The sequence below is a fragment of the Chrysoperla carnea genome, chromosome 2 (genome assembly GCF_905475395.1).
Source record: "Chrysoperla carnea chromosome 2, inChrCarn1.1, whole genome shotgun sequence".
Taxonomy (NCBI): Eukaryota; Metazoa; Arthropoda; class Insecta; order Neuroptera; family Chrysopidae; genus Chrysoperla; species Chrysoperla carnea.
This window is the reverse complement of record NC_058338.1, coordinates 56,290,042-56,311,439: the sequence shown is the minus strand read 5'-3', so window position 1 is coordinate 56,311,439 and position 21,398 is coordinate 56,290,042. Positions and strand designations below refer to the sequence as shown.

At 29.9% G+C, this 21,398-nt stretch overlaps 2 protein-coding genes across 2 annotated transcripts in view; one reads left to right on the top strand and one right to left on the bottom strand.

Annotated features, from left to right (window-relative positions):
• The window catches only part of LOC123292011 (dynein regulatory complex subunit 7), a 99,481-nt gene that overhangs the window by 7,895 nt on the left and 70,188 nt on the right, over positions 1–21,398 (bottom strand). The gene's annotated exons all lie outside the window — the stretch shown is intronic.
• On the top strand, positions 1,884–14,632 carry LOC123292013 (retinol dehydrogenase 11-like). Its single transcript, XM_044872513.1, has 4 exons — positions 1,884–2,116; positions 10,601–10,930; positions 13,103–13,401; positions 14,385–14,632. The coding sequence occupies exons 1-4, from the start codon at positions 1,987–1,989 to the stop codon at positions 14,580–14,582; spliced, it is 957 nt and encodes a 318-aa protein (XP_044728448.1). The 5' UTR covers positions 1,884–1,986; the 3' UTR covers positions 14,583–14,632.

The window sequence follows — 21,398 nt, the reverse complement described above, 5'->3', positions numbered from 1 at the left end:
TCGAATTTCCTTTTAAATATATTTATACTCAATGAACTTTTTGTATTGACTCTCAATAATTGCATATTAGATGTCAATTTATTGTCCGTAATTAATTTTATTTCATTAATTAATTACTATAGAAAAGCGACATAAAGTGATAAGTGTTGAAATTTTTAAATATGTTTGCTTGTTTGCTATATTATATTTTTGTAACTGTTGTATCAATTATTGTAACATTGGTTGTTGTAATTAAACTTTATGCAACGATTACAAAAGGAAAATGTACCTGCAAAACACGGTTAGATGGAAAAACCATACTTATAACTGGAGGGAATGCGGGTAAGTTTAATTTTTGTTTGATAACCATGTAAAATATAGTTTGTAATATTATGTTTTCCAAAAAATTATGAAAAGTTTCAAATCTGCGAAGCTATATATATATATATATATATATATATATATATATATATATATATATATATATATATATATATATGTGTGTGTGTGTGTGTGTGTAAGGGAAGTGAAAAGCTAAAAAAACCTTTTCAGTGATTACAACGTTGCTGAATTTTTAAGGTATTTGATATCGTAAAAATGAAAAAGGATACCAAAAATTTTATTTAACAATTATTCACCCTTTACGAGAAACTAAGAAACTAACTTTTTAAATCAGTGTTTTTACCAAAAAAAGAGTACACTATAAACCGTACAGAAAATGGATATGAATTTTTCACAAAAAGGAAACGTAAGACGTATAGTTTATCATTTTAAGTGTTATAACTATAAGATTATAGGTTCTTATCTTCACAAATTTGTTTATCGAATGAAATTTATTTTTTTTTAAATGTAAATATGAAATATCCTGCAATGGATTGCCTAAAATAATATGGTCAAGATTACTTTTAATAAAAGTTTCAAAATTTTGAAAACTTGTAAACGTTATTTTTTCATTTCAAAAACTATGAGCTTTTGACATTAGTTGCTACTATCATTTTGAAAATATATTAAATTTGAACAATTGAAGCCAACCCAAAGCTCCGTCCGTATGTCTAATAGTTTTTGAGATATGATGCTTGAAAAATTAACATGGTTTGTCGAAACGTTAAACTTTTGAGTTTTATTATGTTAAACCGTTATAGATAGAACAAAAGTTTGAATATAAAAATGTTCGTCTTAAAAAATAAACAACTTTTATTTGAAATAATTAAAATAGGGCAAAATTTTGGTTTCTATTTTCTCCAAAAATATATAATATAGAGAAATAAAAATTTGAATGTAGCTTCATCTAGCAAGTCTATGAAAAATTTTTGAAATAAACGATAAAAAAGTTTTCTTGAAATTCGTGAAAATATTTTCCATTATAGTTCAACAAACAGACTATAAAAGCTACTTTTACATTGCGTTTTGCGATTTAGTTGTTATTTTTTTATAAGATTTTACTGGTTTTAATAAATGCGATAGTAATGAACTCAAAGACGAAGACGATTTATCTGTGGCATATTTTATATAATTTTTACTTACGAGGCCAAAAATCGTTAGATATAAATATATACGGTATGTTCATATTTTCTTAAAAATTGCGCAAATATCATCAATATGCCACTATTGATATGAGTGAAGTCTGTATCGAATCTGAACCTCTTTTTGAGGGTAAATACCGACTTATTAATTTGTACATATTTTTAAAATAGAAGACATACATCCATCCTACCGGAGTTTCCAATGGATTAAACTAGGAAAATAATCGATAATATAAAATATCATTCCTGTATATTATTTACTAAAAAATAAATATAGATGGCAATGAAATGTTGTTTAACAATGCCGTCTCTATTACATTTTCCGTACTATCACCTTTTTAAAATATATATTACACACTATGAAACATCTTTATTTTCTATCAATAATTGCATATTAGCTCTTAATTATTGTTAATTAACATTGTTTCAATATTAAATTAAAGAGATAAAAAGTGATAATTCATAAGTGTTTAAACTTTTTAAAATGTTTGTTTTATATTTTATTATTGTAACGGTTGTATTAATAAAACTTATTGCAACAATAACAAAAGGAATATGTACGTGTAAAACGCGGTTAGATGGAAAAACTGTAATTATAACTGGAGCAAATACGGGTAAATTTTCATTTTTGTTTCTTTACTAAGTATTTACAATTTTTCGTGTAAATATACAGTTAGGCCATTTTAATCTATACACCAAAATATCTCGTTTTGTAGTTAACCAACCAAAAAATAACTGAAACAAAAGTTGCAGAGTTTGATGGGTGGCATCATGTTCTGGCATCAGGTTGGACGTAGTTCTTCGGGTTTATTTAATAGCCAATTTAGATTCTAAACGGTAAAAGATAGAATAACAGAGAAGCCTACCTGTAAAAAGCACTTAAGAATTTTAATGTGCCAGTTACACATATCAAAACTCCCTAATAACTTTAATTAATGATATTAAAGGAAATTGATTGATTGATTTAATTATTTTTATGGAGCGAAATTTATATTTGTTTAGTTTTAAAAAAAGATAAAATTATGTTTTACCACTTTTTACTTCTACTAGAATCTATGATTTGTATTATTTATGTAAATTTGATTAGCTTCGGCATGTCAATCGAAATATATATACAAAAAATTAAATATACATTCAGATAGAATAACACTTTAAATTAGAAAGTTCAACCTCATAAATAAACTAACACTTTTTGTTTAAAACAATTTTTCGAAAAAGTTTATATTTCGGAGAAAATGCGAAAATACACTGTTTATCGATAATTGTAGGGGAAAGTCATAAACACAAGCAAAGGACCTCTATTTTCCTAGATAACTTTTGGCTAAAGCATTTTGTCCGTAGTAAGCATGTTTGCTTTCGATTAAATGTAATAATGACATATTTTTAAGTCGCTTTTCCTCAGAAAGCGGACGATTTTCGAAAAATGTTTTAAACAAAAATTGCTTAAATCATTACTTAATCTTCTTAATAAAAGATCTTAAAATTAATTTTCAATATAAGTTAAAGTAAAAATTTCATTTCTTTAACATATTGTTCTTGTTTAGAAATATTTATCATTCATAAATTCTGTTTCGGTCATTACTCAATTTATGTAAGATATTGACAATGGGGCAGCATTTTTCACGGTGCCCCAGGGAGTAACTTAAAATAAATCAAGCCCTGCGTGAACAGCTTGTTAAGTATTACGTGCCTAAACCAGATAATATTATTTATTCATGGCATTGAAAAATTATAATTAATTGCAATAAAAATTTATATTACAGTCATGTTTTAATTGATAAAGTCCAAGAACAAGAGAAATAATTTTATCTAGAAAAAATGCAACAAAACCTCTCTCGCCACATATTTGGATTTTAGCATGAATAATTAATTTTATAAAACTATTATAAATAATAAGTGTTATATAATTGTAAAAAATATTGCTTCCTATATTCTGTTATGTTTAAGACAGAAAATTTGTTAGGTTTAGCATAATTATTCGACAGACCGATTTCTGAGATACAGGTATTACTCAATAACTTTGTATGCTGATGGGCGCCGGAACTATAACAATTTGTATGTTAAATAAGTATTGATAATATTTGTTTATCTTTATTATATAAACTCACAGAATAATTATTAATAATGTTTACGAAGCCCCTTCGAATACTAATTTTCAGTAAGGCCCTTCTTCCTCTTTCATTCAATATAAGCTCTTCTTAAGATTAGATTTTATATAAAATTTAGATAAAATATCTTTTTTAGTTTTCACGTTAGATTTTAGAGGTATCAATCATTAAACATTGTACGAACAACAAAATTATAGTTATCACTTATTGTATGCATTATTATTAAAATACGCATGCTTTTCCAAAGGTTATCAAAATTTGCATTTAAAACATTATTACAATACTAAAGAATTATTATTATATTATTACAAATACAGACATTAATCTTTAAACTCGTTTACTAGTCAAAACAACAACATAAAAATGAAGCAGAGTGTAATATCAGGGATCAAAATTCACATTTTTGTGATTTTATAGCTATTTTTAACCCCCGAACTAAGAAAAGGGCGTTATAAGTTTGACCGCTATGTGTGTGAGTGTGGGTGTCTGTCTGTCTGTTTGTCTGTGACATCGTAGTGCCCGAACGGATGAACCGATTTTAATTTTTTATTATTTCGGTTGAAAGGTAATTTAATGTGTTCTTAGATATGTTTCAAGTTTAGGGTTCGTACCCGTAAAATTTGTCAGTAGTTTATACTTGTTAAAAAATAACAGTGAAAATAAAATATCTCCTTACAGTGGGGTAAATCTATCGAATTTTTATAACAAATTCGGAAAATTTTGGTAGAATTTTTTTTAGATGGGTTTTTTTCGTTATGAAAACAGATATAAGCAGTTTTCCGGTTCCGGAACGTTCGGTACAACCTTTTTCGGGACGGGAAATCTAATTTGATCTGTTTTTTACAACGAAAGAAATCTATTTTCTCTTGAGATTCATGGTACAAGATCAAATTTAATTCATACCAGGTCAAATTTAAGTTTCTTTGGGAGTCTTGTGCATTTTAGGGATGACATCAAATATTTGAGTACATGTGATCAGAGTGAAAGATATTGGAGGGCCAATTTTCGAATGTATAAGTTTAAATAGGCAAGTAAAAGTGAAGGGAAATCAAATTCACAAGGCCCACAAATCAGAATTTGTGGGTCTTGTGATAGGGCAGGGACTATATATAATACTCCAGTAAACGAAGCTTAAATCTCTAAATTATTTCCTATATCTACGATTGACCTGGATATTTAAGTTTAAGCTTTATACACCCCCTAGATCAAAAGTTATGTGGCAGGTATAGTGATGCTTTTACCCAGGGGATGCTAACCACCCCTTTTAGGAATTGGCAAAATATATGTTGAAAATGGCTACGGAAATCGACAGAGTGATGAAGTCTAAGCAAAAAGTGGCATTAAAGTATATTTCGAAAAGTCAATCCCTTCCGAGTTATTGGCGATTGAAATTCGGAGTATTGGTTAAATATTCCGAATTTCAATCGATTCCCGTTGCCATTTTCAACATATTTTTTTCACAGTCTAGAATGGGTGGTTACCACCCCCTGGGCAAAGACACCATTAGGCACCAAATAACTTTTGATCTAAAGTGTGAACAAAGCTTAATCCCAAATTATCAAATATCAGGTCATCTATAGGTAAAAATTTAGAGATTTCGGTTCGGATTGCGGTAAGCAATCATTGAATATCTGAAATTCTTAAGTTTTGCTTAAGTCAACTCTCGATTCTTCAATTACTCAATCTATTGTATTTGTCTGTTAGTCCATTGAAATGTTACAATTTTAGGGCCAAACTGAACATTTTTGGGGAGGACGCGATTTTATTTGTGGAACATGTAGGGGGGAGTCAATACAACCTTAACCCCCAAGTTTGTGGGGTTGGCGCCCTTGTCCCCCGCCTGCCATCTTGAAAAAGGGGTGGAAACATATTTTAGCTGTATCTTGTAAACTATTGATTTCTTAAAAAATTTATAAAGGCATAATATGTAGCAAATCTTCGTGGCTACAATTTTGTTTATGTGACTTTTTGCGATAAACTTAAAATTTAAAAAGTTATGAGCAAAGAAGTGACAAAATTTTGTCAAAAATTTCTTTTTATGCTTATTAACTTTTTTTCCTGTCATTTTATCATAAAATTAGATCAGAACAATATTATAGAGAATACGCATATGAACATTTCCCCGCAAATATTATTAATTTTTGTTAATTTTTAACATAGTTACAGCGCTCCAATATCTTCTACTTAAACATATTATTAATAAGATTTTAAAATAGAATAGCTAGCTATCCCATTCTACTCCTCTTCGATGGTCCAGGTTGTCGTTCAGATTCTCGAAGTTGTGGCTTAGATTCTCCAGGCTGTGGCTCAGATTGTAATTCAACATCGAATGTGAATGTTTGAGGAATGACAGGAGTTAAAGTTGGAGTCATCGTTGGTAATTCTTCTTCAAATTCATTTTCTTCCATTAATTTTGTTAATTTCATAATATTGGTACACGTTTCTCTAGAGCAATGAAGGCACACTGCGGAGCATTTGAGCCCTGCTTTTCTGCAGCCGCACATGCTTCCACAGTTTCCTTTGCATCTGCAGAAAATTCATTTCACGGGTGCGCTGAATGCTTCGAACTTTTTACTGGCATCCAAATGTTTCCATGCTTTTTCCAGCCCCAATCTTCAGGATTATTGTATTTTCCAAGCCATGATTGGACCTGGTGATACACTCGGAGACTGTGGAAACGGGCTGCATCCTGTGTTGGCGGAAGCGATGATAAACTAAATGAATTTTTTGCTACTGTTTTGGAGAATCGTTTGTATCTCATGGTGTCTAGAGAATCGTCCTTGTTGCCACCGTATAAAGAAACGAGAAAACGTTCGCCAACTACACTGAGCAAAGCCGGATCTACTTTATCATTGAGGAATAGCGCTGTACCACCTGCTAGTTCAGGATGTTTTTCAAGGATTTTTATGAATTTTAGTTTGCCCATATTATAGGCGGCTGATGTTGTGTCACTGCTATGATATCTCCATACATAAAGGCTGAAGGACTGTATAACTGGTCAGATGAACGGCCTTTTGAAGGTTTTAAATAGAAGATATTTGACCTTTTCCTCCCTAATGCCGTGAGCAACACAAGGATGTCGATGTCCTCTGCTACGATAGTTACCAAATCGCAAGATTGAGATGCAGCAAGTGCAGTAGAGACAATGACACTATCTGCATCTGCTTCAGCCTGGTCAATATTAAAACCCACTTCTGTCAGAGTACTCTTTAATAGGTCTATGTTTGCATTGATTTGCATTTGTTGTTTTAGCTGAGTTATCATATGCATTGATAAAATTTGCTACAAATTATGCCTTTACAAATTTTTGGAGAAATCAATAGTTTACAAGATACAGCTAAAAATATGTTTCCACCCCTTTTTTCAAGATGGCGGGCGGGGGACAAGGGCGCCAACCCCACAAACTTGGGGTTAAGGTTGTATTGACCCCCCCCCTACATGTTCCACAAATAAAATCGCGTCCTCCCAAAAATGTTCAGTCAATGTAACATTTCAATGGACTATGTATATGAATTATTTACGTATTGTTATTAAATTATTTTTCTTTTATATCCAGAATTAATATTTGATTTTGTTTTCGCATGATTGTTTGTATATTTGATTTACGTCAAATAAAAATCATTAAAAAAAATTATGCACAATTTAAAAATAAAACCATATTTTTGTTAATGAATCAAATGTTTAAGATTTGTTTTAGTAAAAAGATTAATTTTTATGGCCGATAATAAAACAAAATGCATGAAATGTAATTAAAATGTTCATTGCCATATATCGTAAATATTGAACGGCACCTTTTGTTTTCTTGTGTTATCACTTGATACTAATAAAAACGAACACGTTCCGCCGCTTGATAATTTTATGAATCAAAACAATCGTGATTACTTTTCTTATTAAAATAAGATATATTTAAAAATAATACTTCCAAGTTTTATTTTCATGTATTATTGAAATATATTCCTTTATTAAAAGGGCAAATAAACAAGTTAAAACAAACAATTGACTGAGTTAATTGTTGAAATACCATGCATAGACAGTGTTGTTTACTCTATCACATTACACATACATATATGTCACACATACATAACTGATATTCCCATATGATACATACTATACAATTTACGCCTAATTTGCGCCCTCACGGGCAAACAGTGATGTTTAGGAAAAAATGTTGCAAACAAAAGTTGGTTATTTTTAAGGAATATTTTTTACATTTAAACTTTTGTTTTACTAACAGTTTACATGATGGGTCCTACGGATCCAAGACCCAATTGACCTATGATGCTCATTTACGAACTTGACCTCACTTTTTACGTCCTGAGTACGCTGTAAAAATTTCTACTCGATATCTTTTTTCGTTTTTGAGTTATCGTGTCCACAGACGGATGGGCGGACAACCGGAAATGGACTAATTAGGTGATTTTATGAACACTTAAAAAAGCACGAAATAGCATAAAAAGTTTTTAGCGAAACTTCAAAAAAGATTACAAAATAAGGTGAGAAATATGTATAAAATCAGAATGAAATATTGTGGAATCATATGGGTTGATAAATTAATTAAATTCATTCAAAAAAGGAGTTCAATGAATGAATCGTTTACTAAAACAAGCAACTACTAATTATCCAATTTCAATATTTAAATTTTGAATATTACAATACTTAACATTTACATTTTTAATTATTTTAATTTAATTAAGCATGTAATCAATCAGTGACATATTAACAATCATGATTAATACAAAAAGTATAAGTTAAAAAAATTAAGTTTCAATTACTACTCCAGGCGCCAGGCTTCAGGCGCAACTACTACTTCAGGAATTTCCTCCGATCATTAACGTGCCTTTTTTTTCGTCCAAATTAATGAGGTTTTGGGGATGAAGTCAAATGAAATAAAATTCGTTAGGCAGGGTTGTTTACTGACATTTTATAGCGGATTCCTACAATTTTTATAGAATATTCCCATGGAAAAATCGCCTTGTTCGACGATTTTGAAAATTTGATTGTCTCTACAGCCCTCCAAATTGAGCTAGAAGTTTAAAAATGGACATATTGATTGAGTTAGTATCGAGAAAGTGATTTTTGTGGGAGTCAAACTCTCCTCATTTTTATGTCGGAAAAGAATCGATTTTTGTGATTTTTAAGGGTTTGCATATCTCTCAAGCTCCTTTTTTCATAGGGGGATGCCTTTTAGTGGAATTAATACTCCGGCCTCCTTTTCAACTCTTTTATGTAAATATTTCATTTATACAAAAATTTAAATAGACAAAAATATCATTTCAAGTTAAATAATAAGAAGCATGTCATGAAGGGAAAATATGATGACCTTAGTTATGGATTCCTGCACGAGTTTAATGTACCTAATAATACTGTTTCTCACTTCTTGATGCAATTTCACTACAATTATATATTGTAATTAAAAGATAATGACAATGGAAAAATTTTCAATCAATAATTATAAACGGTAGCAATAAGTCAGATAAGTCAGATAACCTTGAACATCGTTTTTCTTTATTTTATTAATAATTTAAGCACGTTTATAGAAATATGTTTATTACATGTTTATAAAAAACATATAAGCCTAGGGCAAGACTAAGTGTTTCTCAGGCATTTCAGAACGGCTTGAGATTTGAGTGGCTTTTGTCAGAGTCATGTCTAACAACATATTACTCTGCGAAGAGTTTCATAACCGGGGGCTGTTCTAACAAGGGACCTGAAAATTTGTAATTGCATGGCAAGCAATTAAAATTGATAAATATTGATTAAGTCTAGTTCACAAGTGCATTTTCTAAAAATTCCAGTTTGCCATCAAAGAAAATTATGACTACATGACATTTCAATGCGTAAACACATAAAGAAATTTTTTGAAAAATGAATTTGAAGTTCGGCAAAAAATAATTTCAAAAGTTCTAAACAATTTATTAAATGAAAACAAACAATTGACTGAGTTAATTGTTAAAATACTCTGTATGTATAGAAAGTGTTAAATGTCAGTTATACCTGCATAATTGTTTTTATAAATTAGAAGAGTTTAAAAGATTATGGCGGCCTCTCGGCTAGAAGATTGAGAACGATATACAAATATGAAAATAATTGAATGTAAAATGAAAAAATCCCTTTTTTTTCCAACACTTGCAATAATTAAATATTAATTTCCCTCCACCATAAAAATTAATTATAAACACTCTGCTTGGTTGAGTATCAGGCAGAATGATACATTTTTTACTCAATTATCTATTGGTTTAAATATTTTCTTCAATGAATATATTCTTCCCACAGTGCCGGTCCTAGCCCTTAATCAAGGTAGAGCGAAATGATCTTTCGGCGCCATTTGGTGGACGCTTTCACACCATGAATTATATGTTAAATAAATAATTTATTCAAAAACATTTTTTCAAAAAATAACTTTTATTTTAATAATTAATTTTTTTTAAATAAATTATACTTTTTCGCTCGAAATTATTTTTTACATTTGGTTTTTTGGCGTCCCTTGCTACTAGGCGCCTAGAGCGACCGCTCCTCTTGCTCTATCCCTGGGCCGGCGCTGATTCCCCGGATATAAAAAATTCGTAAAGGAAAAATTGTCAGGCACAACCTTGACAACAGTCTTTCCAGTCGTTCTGAAAAGATTGTCAAATATTACGCCTGGCTTTAGACCTATTAAAATATCGCCTGTACTTCTTCAAAATATTCATTCCTTTTCAAATCAAGAATGATTAAAATGAAATTTACAATACTTTTGTTGGGATTTTACAAAAAATAATAAATTCGCGGTTAAGAATAAATTTGGTTAAGAATGATAAATTCGCGGGTATTCATTGGTTTTACTAAGCCAATGTCCGTCACAAGTTCCATTAGCTACTATTTTTCAAATGTTGCAAAACTACCATAGGTTTTTTTTATGAGCCCATAAAAGAAAACATATGTAATTACCCGAAAAAATTGAATTTCAAATTGCTTTAATACAACAAATACTTATATTTAATTTTTTTGTAGGTATTGGTAAGGAAACTGCTCTAGACTTTGCAGAACGTGGTGCGCGTGTAATATTGGCATGTCGTAATAGAACTTTAGCAGAGAAAGCAAAAGATGACATTATTAAAAAGACCGGTAATAGAAATGTTGTTGTATATATGTTAGACATGGCCTCTTTTGATTCAGTACGACAATTTTCAAAAGAAATTCATGAAAATGAGTCACATCTTCATATATTAGTAAATAATGCTGGTGTAGCTGGTGTTGGTGATCAAATTACAAAAGATGGGCACAATATGGTTATGCAAGTCAACTATTTTTCTCAATTTTTATTAACAAATTTATTATTAGGTAAGCATAATTTTTACAAAAATTAATATTTAGAATTTTTCAAAAGAGATACTCGGCCTAGCATTTATGAATAAAAACCCACATAAGTAGTTTTTTGACAATTATGATAAACACTCCATTATGATTCGATGAAAAAAAATTTCAATGTTTGTTATTTATTGTTTTTAAAAAAATTGTATTGTTTTTCTTTTTTCTTTTTTCTTTTTCTTTTCTAAATAGATATTTGTCCAAAAATATCAAAAATCATAAAAGTGGCGTTTTGAAACTATAAACTATTCAAAATGAATTCAAGGACAGTCAAAATGAATATTTCAATTGAAATTTTTTTTATCGCATCATGCTTCCAAATATGAAACCCACAGTTACAAAATTTCAAACTTCTACGGCTAATAATTTTTGAGTTTTTGAGTTCAGCAACTTTCCCAAATTCAAAATTTCAACGTCATACGATAAATTGTTTTGAAGTTACGTATGGTGTACGCACGTACAGTCGTTAACACAGTCGCACGTACTAGTCTGAATCGATATAATTTTTAGACTGTTACAATTGTTCCTTTCATTTGGCTTGATATCATATAATAATACTACAGACAAGAAATTACAGACAGAAGAAAGCCAGAATCATTTTCATAGAAACTCCAAAAAGTTTAGTTGCAGATTTAGATCTGATGTACTTACCACTAAGAAGATGTGGCGTCGTTAATTTTCATTTGTAATTTTTACAATATCTCTGATAATATTAATTGAATTAAATTTTTTTAAATCAGTACTACATCGCTGTAAGAAATAACATTTACTACAGTTTATTTTCTATGCATTTTTCTGCATCCTAACAATCAGTGCTGGATTACCCATTAGGCCGGACTAGGCCATGGCCTAGGGCCCCCGACGGGTAGGGACCCCCACGAAAATCTGATATGATTATTTTTGAACAAAAATTTGCAATTTCAAGTTTTTTTTTCAAATTTCGAAAAAAATTATAATATGTAATTTGAAACTCAATATATATGTACTAGCTGTGAACTACCCGCTTTGCTGGGCAACATCCCCACTTGCACCCCTCCCTCCACATTTCCTTGCGTTGGATAACAGTTTTGTAATGTACACGTCATGCTCTTTTATTTGATACCCCACTTAGATATATTTGTAAATATTCGATAATTCCTTCCCACTTTCTCGCTACACCTTTCTACCCTCCGAAGGTTAAAAGTAGATAAAAACAATAGATCTTTGAAGCTGGTTGTATATCGTGTCAATATTTGAGCTTAATCGATGCACAACTTTTTTAGTTTTTGAAGCATATCCCTTTCAACCCCTATTTCAACCCCTTACTCTACTATAATATGTATGTATTATACATAAAAACCTTCCTCTTGAATCACTCTATCTATACTAAAAAGAACCGCATCAAAATCCGTTGCGTAGTTTCAAAGATTTAAGCGTACATAGGGACATAGGGATATAGGGACAGAAAAAGCGACTTTATTTTATACTATGTAGTGATATATATGTGTATATAATATGTATTTTGAAACTCAAAATATTCAAAAATGTTTATTCACTTATTCTTTTAATTGTCTATGTTATGAATACACAAATAACGATTAATTTTACAATTATTCAAAAAAGGGGGGCCCCAAAATTTTATTGGCCTAGGGCCCCCGATGGGCTTAATCCGGCACTGCTAACAATACGGAGATATTTACGTTCTTCTAAAGGTAGGGTCTGCATCACCCATGGGTGACACTGTTAGGAAACTTTCGGATGGTAAAAATAGAAATTTTATCTCTTTTCTTTTAAGCGCTATCACAAAAACCACTGTTAGTCGAAACGAGGGAGAAATTGAACCAAGGGTATTCATGCCTTTATAGGAAATTTTTGGTTGGAAATTTGATGTACAATTTGAATTATACGAGCTCTCTAATTCCGAACTTTCTACGTAAATGTCTCCAAAGATATTAAAATTAGAAAAATTGCTTAAACGGGACGTTGTATCAATTGTCCACATCAACTGTCAGTAGGTAACTCTCCATATCGACTGACATTAACAACACTTTATTATTTACACTTTACTACCATGTTCTACGAGAGACTACGTTACAATATATTCATTTCTGTAAAATTTTAATGTAAAATATTTGTAATATTAAAAAAAAACATTTTTTTTTTTAGATTTACTTAAAAAATCAGCACCAAGTAGAATTATTACCATTTCCTCAGTATTACATTTAATGGCAAAATTAAATTTGCGAAATTTGGATGAAATTGCCATGCATAAATTGACACATGGCGTTGTCTATGGTAATTCAAAATTGTGTACGATATTAATGAGTAAAGAATTAGCACGCAAATTAGAAGGAACTAATGTCACCACGAACACATTGCATCCTGGAGTAATATCAACAGAAATTTGGAGAAATTTACCGATATATTCAAAAATGGTTGTACTTCTTACGAAATTCTTTTACAAGGTAATTTTTATCTACAATCAAATAATTCCAATTTGTGTATCATTTGCAATTGATGTTCATTGGTTATTTTTATAAGCTTTTGTTTAACTTTCTTCGTATGTCTGTCGATCTATGTTTTTCCAACTCAACTAAAAGTAGGTAGATACTTCTTGATGAGATAGAAGGTTGATAATCTTACGAGATGTGTAAAACAGGTGAATGGATAATACTTAAAAATAATAATATAAATATTGTGGAAGTGTTGTAAAACTAAAGTAATTATACGGGGTGTCCCTAAATCACCGGATCAAATGGAAACCATGACTTCTTTACTAAAAATAAGGCGAAAAGTTCTTTGACATTTTTCGTTAAAACGCACCGTTAACGCTTATGACCTTGTTCATTACTGTTTTTAACTTTAAGAATTTCTAATATTCAAAAACTTAAATTTACATAATAAGCAAAGTTTTTGGAAATAAAGTTTACTATAATTTGTTAAAAGACCATTTTTTTTACTAAGTTTAATATTCAGAGAAATATCTCTTGCAAAGCGGAACTGACTAAAGAGTAAAATTTATATATTTTTTTCAAAAAAATTCTAAAAGTAATTTCCTTTTGAGCAAATAAGTTTTGAAATCGATGCCAATGAATCGATCTAGGAAGGTGATTGGCGTCGACTCCAAGAAGCAATTGCTTGCAAAAATTAATGGTAGTAGAATTTCTTTTGTATTTATTTTAGACCAAATCCATTTTTTGAAAAAACCCAATTTCTTTTCTAGATTTTTTTTAATTTAAATTGGACTACCTTGTAACTCTAAAAATTTATAATTTCTAAAAAGGTTCACCCCTCATCTTTACTAAAGTATCGTATAACACACAACAAAAAATACAATCGAATTGATAATATCCACCTTAAGCTTCACGTCGGTTAACAATAAAATGAAATTTGTTAAATTAAGTGAAGAAGTAATCCGTTTATTAATAATGGGTTTTTATGTTTTTAGACACCCAAAGAAGGTGCACAAACCACAATCCATGTAGCAGTAAGTGAAGAATTAAATGGTGTGTCTGGTGAATACTTCCAGGATTGTAAGAAAACATGGTTACTATCGCCAACAGCAAAAAATGTTAAATTAAGACAGCGATTATGGGATGAAACATTGAAAATTGTTAAATTACAACCAAACGAAATTCATTATTAATAATAATTTTATTAGAGATTGATATCTCAAAACTAGTCATTTATAAGATATTGTACATAATTTTAGTAATAAACAATTTTTTTAAATAAAATAATTGTATTTATTTTTTAACCGACTTCAAACAAAAAAGAAGGAGGTTATCAATTCGACTGTATTTTTTTTTTAATTTTATGTGTGTTACCTCAGAACTTAATTCGACTGGGTAAACCGATTTTGATGATTCTTTATCTATTTGAAAGCTGGTGCTTCCCGTGTGGTTCCATTTCATTTTGCTCCAGTTTTGACAACGGTATTCATGAGAAAACCATAAATGTCTAAAATTTGCATTGAATATGCACGACAAGAGGACGAATAACTTAATATCACGCCAACCGATTTCGATGATTTTTTTTAGTGACAAATTAGTTAGTGTACTTTAGATTCACTAAAAATCAACAAAATAAAAACAACTTTTAACAAAAAGAAAACCGACTTCAAAAGAAAAAAATTTTCAAAACATATTAACATACACTAAAAAGGAAAAAAATAACGATAATATAATGAAGTTAAAACTATTGTTACTTTTGTAGTCGATGTCAGCCAAGGAAACAACTCTGACAGAACAGTTTTCTACATTAGCTTGGCTGACACCAACTCCAAAAATAACAATAATTTTAACTAGGTACATTATTTTCGTTATTTTTTTACTTTCTAGTGTATATTCATATGTTTTGTAAAAAAATTTCTTTGAAGTCGGTTTTCTTTTTGTAAAAGTTTTTTTTTTATTAATATTCCGACATGTAACTCATTCGTAGCTGAACACTTTAAAATATACCCCCAAAAATAATCGAATGGGTCAAATTATTCTTAGGGAGCGTCAATAAACCATGTGGCTCGGCTTTGACTAATCCGGGAGGGGGTTAATTTGGCTACTACTACTACTATTCTAAGGTAAAAACATGAAAATAAAATAAAGTGATGAAATGAATGGCATTTGTGTGTTTTCAGCTAAAAGTGATTTCCTATAAATCTTTTGGCATAAATATTTCGAAAACTATGTCATATATCGAAAATTTTACTCATAATTTTCGTGTAATTTTCTAATTGAATCCACGCTATAATAAAAAGTTCTTATACAATCCACGCTGAAAATTTGAAACGGAGTTCTCAAAAATATCATCACTTAGCGAGAATCTTCCTTAACCTTCTTTCATGGAGTAAAAAGATATTAAGTTTAGCGTATTAAAGTCCAAGAATTTTGAGAATTTATTAATAGCATCATATGCTTCGAACGCCCAGAATAATAAAAATAGATAAATTAGATGTGCCATTATTATTATGTTCCAAATATGTAAATGATTTTTAATATATAAGGAATATAAATAAGTATTAAATATTTGAATCACTTCTGGTAGATCATTAAACCATTCCATTGTTCTTTAAATAAGGTATACAATTTTAAAATTCTGGTGGTGTAACTAAGGAGATTGAGTAACACTGAACACACACACATAGCAGTCAACCTTATAACACCCTTTTTTTTGGTTCGGGGGTCAAAAAAGTAAAGATTAATTAAAGAAATTTGAACATTGTAATTAATATTCAATATTTTCCCAAACATGTTCCGTGTTAATAACAACATAGAAGTATATTAATTTGTATGATATTTTTGTGGTGTATTAAAGTAGGAAACAGGGCGGAAAACTACGAACACTTATGGAAAATGGGAATTGTACTTATGCTATTGCAAAAAATCAAATTCTGATTAATTACATTATCACATTGGTTACCAGATAAGAACAAGATAACTTTTGAAATAACACGTTATTATAGTGTCTTAAACTTGCATAAGAAAAATTGGCAAGCGTGGGATAATTACGAATATGGTGGGCTAATGGAATAAGCTATCTAAAAACATCAAAGTAATAATAAAGATTGTTTAAAAATTATTATAATATCAATATTTATATCCGTGATTACCCATTGGTTCAAATGAAAAATTCACTGTTATCTCTAAAACATTTAAGTAAGAAAATGCGATTTACGCCTTAAACATTTAAGTAAAATAATTTAACAAAAAATCCATTATAATGACAATATTTCCAAGTTAATTTTTTTTTTAGAGAATTCTGTTAATTAAAAACCTACTTCCTACTTTACTACTTAATATCCAATTTTCGTCACAATAAAAAACAATTCTTGAATCGTAATTTTTCTATAAAAACAAGAATGAGAATTATCGGGTTAGGCTATAAATGTTTTTTGGAGGGATTCTAACAATTGATGGCGTGCAGATTAGAGTCCCGATCTATTTTTCTGGCTAGAAATATGTTTATAAGTACTCAACCTTGAAGTAAAAATGCGTCATTTAAATAAATATTGAATTGTGAGAAATATTCAAATTTTAAAAATGAAATAATAATTCAAATAAAGTATTATATGCAAAGCGTCGCTGTTATTGTTACTACCATCTTACATTTACTTCCGAAACTAGCTATACATACATTCTATATAAAATACAGTTGAAGGGCACGAAATACATTATTTCTTCAATAGCAGTTAAATTAGATTTCGATAGGTGGCAGACAAAGTTAATTTTAAAATTTTAATAATAAAAAATATGAAAAATAACAAGTTTTTCCAATCTCATAGAGATTAAACTTTGCAGATTTTGTCATTAAAAAGAGGAAGCCAGAATACAATTAGGTTTGAATGCAAACGATACATTACATGGGATAAACTGACGAAGTGTCACTCAGAGAAATATGTGTTGCCAACAAATATCCTTAAATTTATGAAATCTATAGAACTCCTGCAGCACCTTTGAAGCGAAAGAGGTTAATAAGTCAAACTCGAAGCAATAAAAATGATTTTTTAAAACCTACTATTGACTCAGATGTAATCTAATTTAATCCATATGTTTGACGAAATAACCGAAAATCGATTCAAGGATTAAAAAGAGCGAATTTTTTTAAATTCCAATCATCCAAACTAAAAGTAAATTAATTTCCAAAATACGCTTTTATCCCTTCTTTAACTTTTTAGCAATGCTTTTCTCCATGCGAAAAAAAATTTAAACTTCCAATATTTTTCGATGATAAAATCAGTGCACAAAACAATTATGACCACGGTCCACGAGACCCTTAAGGTCACAGGATCACATTATTTAAACTTCACAAAGCCTCTAGTATATTTACATCAACTTTTTCAATTCGCTTCCACCATAATTTGTAACAATACAATTTTGTGTAAACCACGTATACAGGAAACTTAATATTATTGTTTATTAAAATAACTTAGAGGCTGTTTTAGTGAGCACGGGTTGATTCAATTTGTTTTAATTAGTATAGTGCAGCAAATTATATTACAAAAATAGACTAATAAAGTAAAATGAAAGAAACCGTTCGCATTTTGCTAAAACCTCATCTAATATGTTTCTTAAGTGTCAAATACCATTAGTAACGCATGAGTTAGTGCCGCATATTTTCTATTTGTTAATAAACAATAAAAAATTAATTCAATGGAATGATCAATGTTAAAGTTCCCTTAAAAAAATTAGTAATTAGACAACTTGTATGACGTAAATGTTAAAAAACTATTATATATGTATAACGTATACGTAATTTAAGTTGCCTATTTATTAATTTATAAGTCAGCTTTAGCATTAACCGCTCCATTGAATTGACAATTCATTATTGGATTTGAACTACAATCGAGCCTGGATAAACGAAATCTCAAAGTTCCGCAATGTATTTGTCGCTTATGGTGATTTTTTATTAAACCAAGCTTTTCTTTTATACAGGTATGGTGTACGGAAGTGGTTGTTCTCACTTATAGAGGTTTTAGACAAAAATAATCAGTTAGTAAATTCCATGGAATTGAACAATGAATCATTATAAATAGCTTATGTTAAATATATACGACCGTCGCTGACAGAGTTGCGGGAAAGTTGCAATCTCAATTAGAGAAGTCCACGAGCGAAAAGAAGGGAAAACAACTTTCTTTTATGGAGGCTTCTGTTTTTCACTTATTGACAACTGACATAGAGGCAAGGCTTAATATGAATGACTGTAGGTCGCCATTTTTTTTTAAATACAAATGAGATATGATTGCTATTTATAACTTTTTTGATACTTCGATTAATTTTTCCTTGACATCGTGCCTCATTTACTTTTGATTTCGTGTCAGCTTTATTATTTTGTAAGTTTCACGATGTTTTTTCGTTGTTTAACATCTATAAATTAAAATGACTATGCCGGCTGTGTTCGGCACTGACATTAAGCGCAATAAGCAAAGTGTCATTCTCACTCTTTTAATCTACCTAATTTTTCGAAATTGCCAAATATATTTTCAACTTGCACACCTCTATCACTATACTTGGGGAAACTATGAAAAATAATACCCTAATTTTTCGGAGATTTACTACTATAGAACCCTACAGCACAGATATATCTAACTGTAGAATGAGTTCAAGAAGTTCTCATTTTAATTTGATAATATTTAATTGTTTTTATTTATATTTATATAATGAATCTTCTGTATCGACAGCATCTAATGCAACTTTATTATAGTTAGAATGTTAACCACCAGAAGTCATAATCAAAATGGTCAGTAGCCAATATGGGTTTTATAGGGTTAAAATGACATGGCCTGGAAATTAGTTTTGTCGATTATCCAAGTCTCCGACACCCAGGTTTTACTGCATTTATCATTAAAGGTAAATATTAATGTATATTATATGTACTTACCTTTAATACATAAATTCATTCATTACAAATATGATATATGAATAACATACATCTTTTAAAACAGTATAGGTACACAAAACAAATTGTATAGTGATGAAACAAACTAATACGCAGCAATCAGTGGCGGATCATGAATTTTTGGAGCCCTGGGCTACTACTACTTCGGGGCCTGCCTTATTACTTAACTATTTGTCATTTTGTTTAAAAAAAAACAGTTTTCTATAGTAGTAACTACATCAGTTATACGGTAAAGGAAAAAATAGGAAAATTAAATATTTTATTAATATAAAACCAGTTGACCCGGCCACGCGTTGTTGTGGTTTATTAACTTCGAGAAAAGTTCAACTCTTTCTCTAAAAAAAACCTCAAATTCGCAATAAAAAAGGAGTATAGTAGTTATAATATACAGGATGGACTATTTCAATATATTATTATATGACATTAATATATTATAGGTAATAGCTCGTTTTGTAGTTTTTCAATAAAAAAATATTTTAGAAAAATGTTGTAGAGTTTGATGGGAGGCTGCATGTTCTGTCATCAGATTGAGCCTAGTTATCGGGGTTGCTTTAATAGTCAATTTAGATCCTAAAGGGGTAGAAGAATCAACTTTGTGGTTCAAAATATAATTGTATCTCTTACCTTTTAGGATCTAAATTGATTAATACAACAACCCCGAGAACTAAGCCCAATCTGATGACAGAATATGAAGCCTCCTATCAAAATCTGCAACATTTGTTTAAGTTATTTTTTTATTGAATAAGTACAGAACAAGCTATTACCCTTAATATATTAATGTCCACTAGATCCATATATTAAGGTTCACGAACTAGGTAAAATCTGATGTCAGAACATGATGCCCCCATCAAACTCTGCAACTTTACCTCAATTTTTAATTGGTTTACTACAAAACGAGCTATTAATCATAATAGATTAAAATGGTCCACAATGTATAACAACATATTTGTAACCTTTATGATTGGTTTTGTTTTTAAATTTTAGTTTTTTTTTCATAATTGTCTATTGTTTTTTCAATGGAGACTGGGGACCTTTTGTGTCTATGGGGTCTTGAGCTACAGCCCAAAAAGGCCCTCAAGTATTTCGCCCCTGGCAGCAATATATCCAAACAAAATAAATTTATGCGGAATCAGGACGCCACGACATTCAATGAACAAAGATAGTGATATATAATATGACAAAGATAATAAACAAAACTTTTAATACTAAATGAGTAAATAACAATAATCGAGTGACTACTTACTTTTCTGTATGATATTTTTACATAAATTATAACTTCTAATTCGTTTTAAAGTTGTTTTTTTTTGTATTTTACACGAAAGAGACAAGTGAATTTGTCAAACTTTTACTTGAGTCAAAACGAAATAGGCTCGAGTTCGTTTTCACTCAAGTTACTGAGCCAACCCGGTGCGATCGAGTAGATTCGGTTGTACAAATAAATAATGTTAAAAATGGGTATTTGAATGAAGGTATTTCTTAACCAGTGGTAATATTGAGCCGTTTCTTCTCATTATTCCAACTAGTAGAAATTGAACTAGCAGCAATATTAGTATAACTTTCTTCTCTCTATTCCTACGTTTGAGAAAGGCCCTGAAAAATTATTAAGCAAATCTTACGCGAGTTGCAGGGTGTGTAAATAGTTAGCAATAGTAAATAATTAAGCTCGAATGACTGGAAAACACGAGTACGACTGGAAGATTTAATAACTTATACACAACTACCTATTTGATTCGCAACACTAAACGTACCAGTTAAAGAATTGGCTATTTAGAAGTAGTATCTTGGGTACTTGAAAAAAAATCAGTTTCTCAAGATTAAAAATTTATTTTCCCAAAGGTGTGTTAACATAGACTGTTAAAATCGTTCCACAGATATTTAAATTGTACCAAATAAAACTTTCACTGACATATATTTATTTTTTGTTTGATTGCACATGTACAAATAGAATGTCATCATCTAAATGCCTAATTATGGCCCAATTTTCGAATTGCTAACATAATTGTAGACGGTTATCGTTCCCATTTATAACTTTTCTCCATTTCTTAAATTTCACTTAACCAAAATTAAACAT